Below are 9,920 nucleotides of genomic sequence, written 5' to 3'. Positions count from 1 at the left end.
TCTATTCTCTCCCAGCAGGCAGTATCACATCATGGGAAGAGATGGAGAAGGCTTTCTTGAATGAGTATTTCCCCGCCTCGGTCTTTATAAGAAAGAGGTATGACATTTTGAACTTCAAGCAGAAGGAGGGTGAGCCCTTAGGAGATGCTTACAAAATATTCAAAAGAATTCTCGTAGCATGTCCCACTCATAATATGGACAAGACTGAACATATGCAAGTATTTGTTAATGGACTCAGAATGAAAACAAAGCAGTTGATTGATACAGCAGCTGGAGGCTCAACAAATTTCACAACAGCCTCCGGCATCACAAAAATCATTGAAGCAATAGCTGCAAATGAGCATTTGGAGCTGTATGATAGGTGTGCTAGCAAACCAGAAGGAATCATTGATCTCAAGCTGGAAACCTCAAAAATCCGAGTTGAAGATACGATAGCGGCTGAAGTTGAAAAAAGATTGAAGGCTATGAATATAGGTACACAACAGGTGGCTCAAGTGCAACAAGCTCAATCGGTAATCTGTGAAATTTGCAATGGTCCTCATCAAACTGTTTGTTGTATTGCGACTCCCAAGCAAATTGAAGAAATCAAATTCTTGAGGCAAAATAATCCTTATTCTAACACCTATAATCCTGGGTGGAAGAATCATCCCAACTTCGCTTGGAAAGATCAACAACAACAACAAGGCCCTCAAAAAGCGGAGTGGGAAGTAGCTATCGAAAGATTGGCTGGACAATGCTCTCAGTTTCATGAAGAAACAAGAAACAACCACAGGAACACCACAACTTCAATAAAAAATCTGGAAGTTCAAGTGGGTCAAATAGCACAGCATCTCACTCTACAGGCACAAGGTAACTTTCCGAGCGCAACTGTTAAAAATCCGAAAGATTAAGAGAAGATTAATGTTGTTACAACAAGGAGCAAAAAGGTTTTAGAATCGGAAAAAGAAAAAGAGGAAATAGATGACCCTATGGTAATAGAGGTGGATTTGGAAATAAGAGAGAATCCGAAAGAACCAGAAATTGTGATAACACCGGTTAAACCAGTTGAAGAAAAAAATAAGAAAGATGTTGAACCGGTGATCAAACTACCTTTCCCTTCCAGAGTGACAAAGAAGAATTCAAAAGAGAAAGACTTTAAGAAGTTTACTGCATTGTTCAAAAGGCTAGAGGTGAATCTACCCTTCTTCGAAGCACTTGAGCACATGCCATTGTATAAAAAATTTCTGAAGGAGGTAATGACAAAGAAGAGATCAGTGGAAGGAGAATCAAAAATTGCAACTGAGAAGTGTGGAATAATCTCGTCAGCAAGAAAGATCCCAATAAAGAGGAAAGACCCTGGAGCGGTGGCGATACCATGCACTATCAATAATATAACATTTAAAAAGGTACTCCTCGATTCTGGTTCTAGTGTGAGTTTAATGCCTTTGTCCATTTTTAAAAAGCTTGAATTGGAAAAGATTAGTGAGAGTAGGACACAGTTAAGGTTCGCTGATCACACCATTAAGAAATCATATGGGGTAGCTGAAGATGTACTAGTGGAAGTTGATAAGTTTGTATTCCCTGTTGACTTCCACATCATGGACATTCCGGAAGACGAAGAAACTCCTATCCTTCTTGGGAGGCCATTTTTTTCGACAGGCCGCTGCAACCTCGACATTGAAAAAGGGAAACTAACGCTGAGATCTTTTGATGAAGAAGTAACCTTGAAGATGTTAGGAGTTAAGAAACATAGGGCGGTTGTAAATGATCAAACTTCTGGTGGTATGACTGAAAGTGAGAAAAAAGACAAAAGGCCTGAACAGCTCCAAGAAAAAGTTTCAAGCATAGCCTCTCGGGTGGAAACAACTCAAGGAGCTATCAAAAGTCATAAAAAGGATAAGAAAGTCAAGAAGAAAGGGAGAAGTGAATTGAAGAGAAAAGTTGTCCATGCCTTTCATCTTCATGAGTTTTTGGTTGCGGAGGTGAAAAGCAACCAGGTGTGGAATAGAAAATACCCTCCATAATAAAGGGTGATGGACCGTCGAGCCATGCGACGTTAAACGAAGCGCTTCGTGGGAGGCAACCCACACTTTTAATAATTACTTTGTCTTTTTGTTTATTTTATTTCGGGAAATATATAAAAGGGGCATTTCAAGTGGAAGCTTTGAAGTGCATTACCCTCTGTGAGTCACCTCTCTCGGGCTTGTTCTAAAACATTGAGGCCAATGTTTCGTTCAAGTTTGGGGGAGGTTTTACTCCTTACTTTTTAATTTATATTGCTGCTATAATATGTGTAAGACCTACAGAATCATATTTGTACCAAATTTTGACCGAAATTTTTATTTTTGAAGAGTTTTGATCTTAAAAAGTGATCGGGAAGAGTATATAGAGATGAAGGGAGGATTGTTTGAGGACAGGAAGTTCGGAATAATGTGACAAGAAGAGGTTTGTTTAAACACCCTTGGTTCCCTAAAAGAAATACGAGTCCAACGTGTATATTTGCACCATAGTACTTGTATCCTGAGAAGTACTCCTCGAGTAGTTTATGGATACAGTCGGGCATAAGTCAGATTCACGTGCATGATGACTAGTTGAGAAAAAATATATAAGTTGGCACCAGATGATGAAAAGGCGGTAAAAGGCAACCGGCTCGCTAAGTTGGGTAACCCTCACCCGGTTATTCAGCCCAAAGGAGGTTGATCCCCAAACGTCGTCCAAAAGGACAATATATAACTGCAAAGTTTGAAAATTTCATCGGTAATAAAAAGGTAGCAAATGCTGCTCGTTTGGTGTCAGGAAAAAAAATAATAAAAAGCCTTGATTTGTTTCATGCATGTGATGATTATTATAAGAAACACAGTGCCTTAATGTGATTGTCCAAATGAAAGAGGAGAAAAATCGAAAAGAGACTTAAGTGCAAAGCATAGTTGGAGAGGTATCCAAAAGGGGAGCTTAATGTTTAAAGTGGTAGCAGAAACTCGTCGCGTCATGTGAATGTCGGACCAACTGTTTCTTGATCAATACAAACGGATATCTCACGTATGAACACCGGTGTGCTTTGAAGGTCATCGACTCTTGTAATTGTCGCTTGAGGTCAAGCAACGGTTTAAGTTTGGGGGAGTTTGATCAGTGGTTTTCACACGTATTTTTACCGTTGTTTTTTGTGATCTTTAAGTTATTTTATTTAGTGTTTTATTTCGTTATTCGTCATTTTATGCTTTGGTTGTGTGTTATAGTGTTTGTAGGCTCAGGTAAATGAAATGGGAGAAATCGAGGCGGAAAAGTGAAAAATTGAAGAAAAGTGAATAAACTGGCAAAACGCGTTCCCAGACGCGTGTGGAAGAAGAAAAATGCAATCAGCTGCCAAAACGCGTCCCCACACGCGTTTGGAATGAAAAATGCCATCTGCTGCCCAGACGTGTCCCGGGACGCGTCCCGTTTGCCCAAACGCGTTCCCACACGCGTCCCAGGATGTTCATGCATGCCACACGCGTCCCCACACGCGTCCCACTGGCCCAGACGCGTTCCGGGACGCGTCCCAGGAGAAAGAAGTACAAAGGAAAAAATGCCTGTCTGCCCAAACGCGTCCCCACACGCGTCCCGTCTGCCCAAACGCGTCCCGGGACGCGTCCCACTGTCCCAAACGCGTCCCCACACGCGTGTGCACTTGCTGTCATGAGCCTTTTGGTCTGAAAAGCCCAGAAACGTTGGAATAAAAGGACGAAAACACGTTGGGACAAGGGTTCGACGAATTTGGGAGCGAAAATACACTGTAGAAGGCTGGAGAACTCAGATTTTATGCAAGGATTGAAGAATTCTATGAGCTTTTGCCATTGAAGATTGGATTTTCTTCATTTATCTGTAATGTCTACAATTTACATTATGGTTTTTGTTATTTTTATGAGTAGCTAAACCCCCCATTGCTAGGGGGGTGACCCTGATTCGGATTGTGATGAATTTATTCAATTGATGCAATAACTATTTTACTTTTCATAATTGTTAATTTGTTCTTCATCCGTTAATAATGCTTTATCCGTCGGAAAAACGGATTCTGAATATGAATGAATAGTGTAGCTGGACGGCATATTATTTGTGGACATGATTAAGAACATATAATATCTATATCACCTAGGACTAGGGATATCATATTGTAACCGGAAATTCTTGTTATTGGAATGCTTGATCATAACCGTAATTATCTATGGACATAGTGATTAGGTTGTGAGGTCAAAGATCTTTTCACTAAGGCCTTAGGATTAGATACTCTAAAGAACCGGTAATTAACTATGAAAAGCATGTTGTTGTATTGAGACAGGAAATTCGTTGCATGAAGAATCATTCACCGTCCCTAGCAATCTACTCATCTCTGTTCATCGTTATATTATTCTGTATATTTACTTTATTTGCAAAACCAACCAAAACAACCTTTTGAACTTTTGTTTAATTGAAATTGCTGTGAAACTCTGTATCGTCAAGCAGTCCTTGAGATTCGATACTTGGGATTTTCCCTTTACTACTACATAGGCAAAAATAGTACACTTGCTATTTTCCTATCACTCATCCAAACAATTAAATCAACAAAAATTCATATCATACGTTCACCATATTGTTAGCATCAAGTTCTGTGGAATCTGAGAATCAGAAGGTCTTTCCAGGGTTGTAGTGTGGTTTTAGATTCAAAGAAAAGAAGATAAACGAGGGTTGTTCCTATTCTAGGGAAGCATCTGAATCGTAACTCCTTTCTCTTTTTTTCTTTATGCCTCAAACTGTCTTATTTTTATTCGTAGCTCGCTATTTTTCTTACTCTTTTTTTTTTCAACAACTGATTTCTTTCAAACATTGTTTTTCTTTTGTTTTTTTTTCAAGCTACGAATTTCTTTTGTTCTTTGTAAATCACCACCTATAGACTTACTTTTCTTTTTGTTATGAGTCTCCCTAACTTGGAGATCAACCTGTATTCAGATTCTATGAATGCTCCCATACTTTCTATGAAGGTAAAAGAGAAAACACATCACCAAATTTTATGGTTGATGGTCCAAAACAAAACTTTTTATTGAGATCAACTCACCAGGTGTTTCCTTGGTGCATATGATGAGATTTATCTTGACCTCAGGCTCAAAGAATGGTTAGCAAAGGATCACACTCTCACAGAAGAAAATAAGTTTTAAGATATAATCGGCTCAAAGAAACTCTCAGATTCAAACAAATGCCTAAATCACTTCCACAGATTTCCACAAACAATGCGACAAATGGTTTAGCATGATACAAACAAGTTGAAATAATCGATGGTCTCCTGCATATAGTAAACAATGGAAAGTTCTCCTCACAATGGTTAAGGCTAAGCCGATCCAACAAAAATAGTGTACCATAAAGAACTTCTGCTAAGTATTTACTAACACCCTATGTTTCATGCACACACTAGGAGTTTGAGTTTGAAAATTCATACCTGACTTGTTACTTATTGAAAAAGAAAGTGAAAACTGAAATTTTTGAACATTCACTCACTACCACTTTCATACATGTTGTTCCATTGTTGGTACTTTCATTACTCTTCGCTTGAGCTTTTCTTTGTGTTTTCAGGACTACTCACTCGAAATTGGGAACAACATAAATAAAACAAAACAATTAGCAATACTTAAAACAAGGTCAACTATAAGCAGAAAACATCATCATATCAGTTAGCCAACATCGCATCAATCTCAGCATCTGTACCCCCCCTACAGGACAAGGGTTGGATTCCGGCCACCCACAATATGTGAAATAGCTGCCCCGGGTCGGGAAAGGTCTCTCCTCAGGGGTAGCAAAGATATGTAGATATATAGACATACTAAAAGAAAAACAAAAGAACTTACTCCGTTGGGTTGCCTCCCAACAAGCGCTTCATTTAACGTCGCATGGCTCGACGGTCGAGATCCTTCTATTATGTGCTCAAAAGTGAGATTGTGCACACCTCTCTATCAAATTCTCCCCCAAGGTAGTTCTTTAACCGTTCTCCATTAACGGTCCAACTTTCTTTAGTCTTACTATCATCAATAGTAATGGCACCATATGGTTTGACTTCCTTAATTATGAACGGTCCTGACCATTTAGACTTTAGTTTTCCTGGGAAGAGCTTGAGTCTAAAGTTGAATAGTAGAACAAGGTCTCCTACTTTGAACTCTTTCTTCTTGATTCTCTTGTCATGGTACCTTTTCATATTTTCTTTATACATTTTATTATACTCATATGCTAGATACCTGAATTCCTCAAGCTCGTGGATTTGATTCTTCCTTTTTTTATAAGCCAAACTATCATCTCTATTGAAGAATCGTAAGGCCCATAATGATTTGTGTTCCACCTCTACCGGGAGGTGACATGCCTTACCATAAACCATTTGAAACGGAGATGCACCAGTCGGTGCTTTGTACGCTATCCTATAGGCCCACAAGGCATCATCAATCCTTACTGACCAGTCTTTTTGGGATTCTGACACAGTCTTCTCTAGAATGTTCTTGATTGCCCTGTTTGAGATCTCTGCTTGCCCATTGGTTTGGGGATGATAGGGTGACGCTATCTTGTGGTTGATATGATACTTGTCCAGCACTTTCGCTACCTGCTCGTTAACAAAGTGAGATCCACCGTCGCTTATAATCACTCTAGGCATGCCAAAACGTGTGAATATGTTTCGATTTAAACATTTTAGCACAGTTTTGGCATCCGCTTTTGGTGTGGCGATGGCTTCTACCCACTTGGAGACATAATCCACTGCAACTAGAATATATTCATTAGCAAAAGAAGGAAGAAAGGACCCCGTGAAATCGATTCCCCAACAATCAAAAACTTCTACTTCAATAATGGTTTGAAGCGGCATTTCATCTTGTTTACTTATCCCACCAACTCTTTGACATTTGTCACAATTCTTTGCATGATGGTGGGCGTCTTTGAAAATGGTAGGCCAGAAAAACCCGGATTGGAGAACTTTTGCTGCCGTTCTCCATCCGTTGAAATACCCACCACTAGGTGAATTATGACAATGCCACAAGATTTGTTGGGCTTCTTCTTCGGTAACACATCTTCTTAAAATGTCATCCTTACCTATCTTGAACAAATATGGATCGTCCCACACATAGTATTTTGCATCGGCTAACAACTTTTTATTTTTGTTCCAATCAAAGTCCTCTGGTATCATACCGGTTGCTTTATAATTAGCAAGATCGGCGAGCCAAGGTCTTATTTGGAGTTGAAAAAGTTGTTCATTCGGGAACTCATCATTTATTTCAGCTTCTTGGTTGGTGACATTTACATTGACCAAACGGGATAAATGATCTGCTACCACACTTTCTTGCAAAAGAAGAACCCAACGAATGAGCCTTTGCTTCGAATCCGGTTTAGTAAGCAGATATTTAATGGTCGCATGGTCTGTGTAAATGACCACTTTTGACCCAATGAGATAGGATCTAAATTTTTCAAGGGCATACACTATAGCTAACAATTCTTTTTCTGTGGTAGCATAATTGACTTGAGCATCATTTAGCACCTTACTTGCATAGTGTATGACATGAAATATTTTTCCTTTTCGTTGGCCTAATACCGCACCTATGGCATAATCGCTAGCATCACACATAAGTTCAAAATGGTTTTTCCAATCGGGTGCTACGATCACAGGTGCGGTGGCTAGCCATTCTTTTAGGTCATTGAAAGCTTGTACACAAGATTCATCAAAATTAAAACATGTACCTTGGTTGAGTAAATTACTCAAAGGTTTGGCAATCTTTGAAAAATCTTTCACAAATCTTCTATAGAATCCTGCATGACCTAAAAAGCTTCTTACTCCTTTGACATTTATTGGAGGTGGGAGTTTTGAAATTACCTCCACCTTGGCCTGGTCCACTTCAAGTCCTCTGGAAGATACTTTGTGTCCGAGTACAATTCCTTCAGTTACCATGAAATGGCATTTCTCTCAATTTAATATCAAATTGGTCTCAATACATCTTCCAAGTGCCACGTCCAAATTATTCAAGCACATATCAAAAGTTTTTCCAAATACCGAGAAGTCATCCATGAATACTTCAATACTTTTTTCAATGAGGTCTGAGAATATGGCTTGCATACACCGTTGGAAGATAGCTGGAGCATTACATAATCCAAATGGCATCCGTCTATATGCGAAAATTCTGAATGGACATGTAAAAGCTGTCTTCTCATGATCTTCTGGGTTTACCATAATCTGGTTGTACCCGGAATACCCATCTAAGAAGCAATAGTAATTATGTCCCGATAACCTCTCAAGCATTTGATCCATGAATGGTAGAGGGAAGTGATCTTTTCTCGTAGCTTTGTTGAGTCTCCGATAATCGATGCACATTCTCCAACCGGTTACAATCCTTGTTGGTATGAGTTCATTCTTGTCATTACGGATTACTGTCATGCCTCCCTTATTTGGCACAACATGTACTGGACTTACCCATGCACTATCAGAAATTGGGTAAATCATACCTGCTTCTAGAAGTTTGATCACCTATTTCCTTACTACCTCTTTCATTGTTGGATTTAGTCTTCTTTGCGGTTGAGCTACCGGTTTGAATTCCTCCTCTAACATGATCTTGTGCATGCAATATGCAGGACTTATACCTTTCAGATCCGCCAATACCCATCCAATTGCAGCTTTATTCTTTTGGAGAATTTGGATGAGTCTTGCCTCTTCGTTTGTAGTCAACTTAGAACTGATAACGACAGGTTTATTTCCCTCTTCATCTAGAAAGACATACTTCAAATGAGGTGGGAGTAGCTTTAATTCTACCTTTGACTCTTTAACTCCTTTTTTTAGCTCCAAATCTTCTACCTTGTCCTCCTTTGTGATCGTGTTGCCACCTTTCTCTAATTCCTTTAAAAACAACTCAATTTCTTTTTCTTCTTCTTGAGTAAGTACATTGAAAGATTCAACAAGAGATCTCTCTAAAAGGCTAGATAGATGAATTTGGTTTGCCACTTCCACTACACTCTCTTCAGTAACATCCATGCGAAAACAGTCATTCTTATCTTTTGGTTGCTTCATGGCATCGAAAAGATTAAAGCATACCTCTTCATCTTGAACTCTTAACTTCATTATACCATCATCAATATCGATCATCATTCTGGCTGTTTTCATGAATGGTCTTCCAAGAATGATAGGTGACTCCTTGTCTTCTTCCATGTTAATTACAACGAAATCTACCGGAAACAAAAATTTGCCAACTTTCACTAACATGTCCTGTGCAACGCCATAAGGGATAGTGGTTGATTTATCTGCTAATTGTAAAGTCATTCTTGTTGACTTCATCTCAATATTTCCCAACCGCCTCACTATTGATAGAGGAATTAGATTGATACTTGATCCTAAATCGATCAGTCCATTCCCGATATGTTGATTGCCAATTGTAACCGGCAAAGTGACTCTTCCGAGATCTCTCGCCTTTTGAGGAAGGCGTGATATTATGGCACTACATTGTGCATCAAGTATAAAAACTTCTTCTTCTTTAGGTCTTTTCTTCTTTGTCAAGATATCTTTCATGAATTTCGCATATTTTGGCATTTTAGCAATTGCTTCGGAGAATGGAATATTAATTTGTAGTTGTTTAAAAATTTCCATAAACCTTGCATACTGCCTCGCATTGTCCTTCTTTGATGGAGCATGGGGGTATGGCAAATGTTGACTTGGTATCACGTTGCTTGCCATCTTTTCTCTACTACTCTTTCTTTGTAGCTTCTCTTTCTTTTTAACTTCTTTATTCACATTTTCTTCTTCAACATTATTATCAATAATTTCATATTCTTCATCTTCTCCATCATGCTTTTAAGCTTTATCTTCCATATCATCTTCAACATCATTTTTTTCAACTTCATTATTACTTCCTTTTTGCCCAGTCCTTGTCACCACTGCTTTGCAATGCTCTTTTGGATTCTCTTGAGTGTTGGCTGAGAAT

The 9,920-nt window shown here is 38.9% G+C and overlaps 1 protein-coding gene across 1 annotated transcript; it reads right to left on the bottom strand.

Annotated features, from left to right (window-relative positions):
- Positions 1-7,918: 7,918 nt before the first annotated feature.
- LOC131645249 (uncharacterized) lies at positions 7,919-9,262 on the bottom strand. Its single transcript, XM_058915923.1, has 3 exons — positions 8,888-9,262; positions 8,590-8,842; positions 7,919-8,412 (listed from the first exon to the last, which is right to left on the bottom strand). Exons 1-3 carry the CDS (start codon positions 9,260-9,262, stop codon positions 7,919-7,921), a joined length of 1,122 nt encoding a protein of 373 aa, XP_058771906.1.
- Positions 9,263-9,920: the final 658 nt, after the last annotated feature.

Source organism: Vicia villosa, linkage group LG1 (genome assembly GCF_029867415.1).
Source record: "Vicia villosa cultivar HV-30 ecotype Madison, WI linkage group LG1, Vvil1.0, whole genome shotgun sequence".
In the NCBI taxonomy this organism is placed as follows: domain Eukaryota; kingdom Viridiplantae; phylum Streptophyta; class Magnoliopsida; order Fabales; family Fabaceae; genus Vicia; species Vicia villosa.
This window is presented reverse-complemented; position numbering and strand designations above follow the sequence as displayed.

What these genes read in the sequence shown, in the direction of transcription:
- LOC131645249 (XM_058915923.1), bottom strand. Translation starts at nt 9,262, where the DNA reads ATGACTTTACAATTAGCAGATAAATCAACCACTATCCCTTATGGCGTT. An exon ending in CTCTTGTTGAATCTTTCAAT is followed by an intron (nt 8,843 to 8,887) that starts GTACTTACTCAA and finishes TTGTTTTTAAAG; the next exon opens with GAATTAGAGAAAGGTGGCAA. An exon ending in GGTATTGGCGGATCTGAAAG is followed by an intron (nt 8,413 to 8,589) that starts GTATAAGTCCTG and finishes GGGTAAGTCCAG; the next exon opens with TACATGTTGTGCCAAATAAG.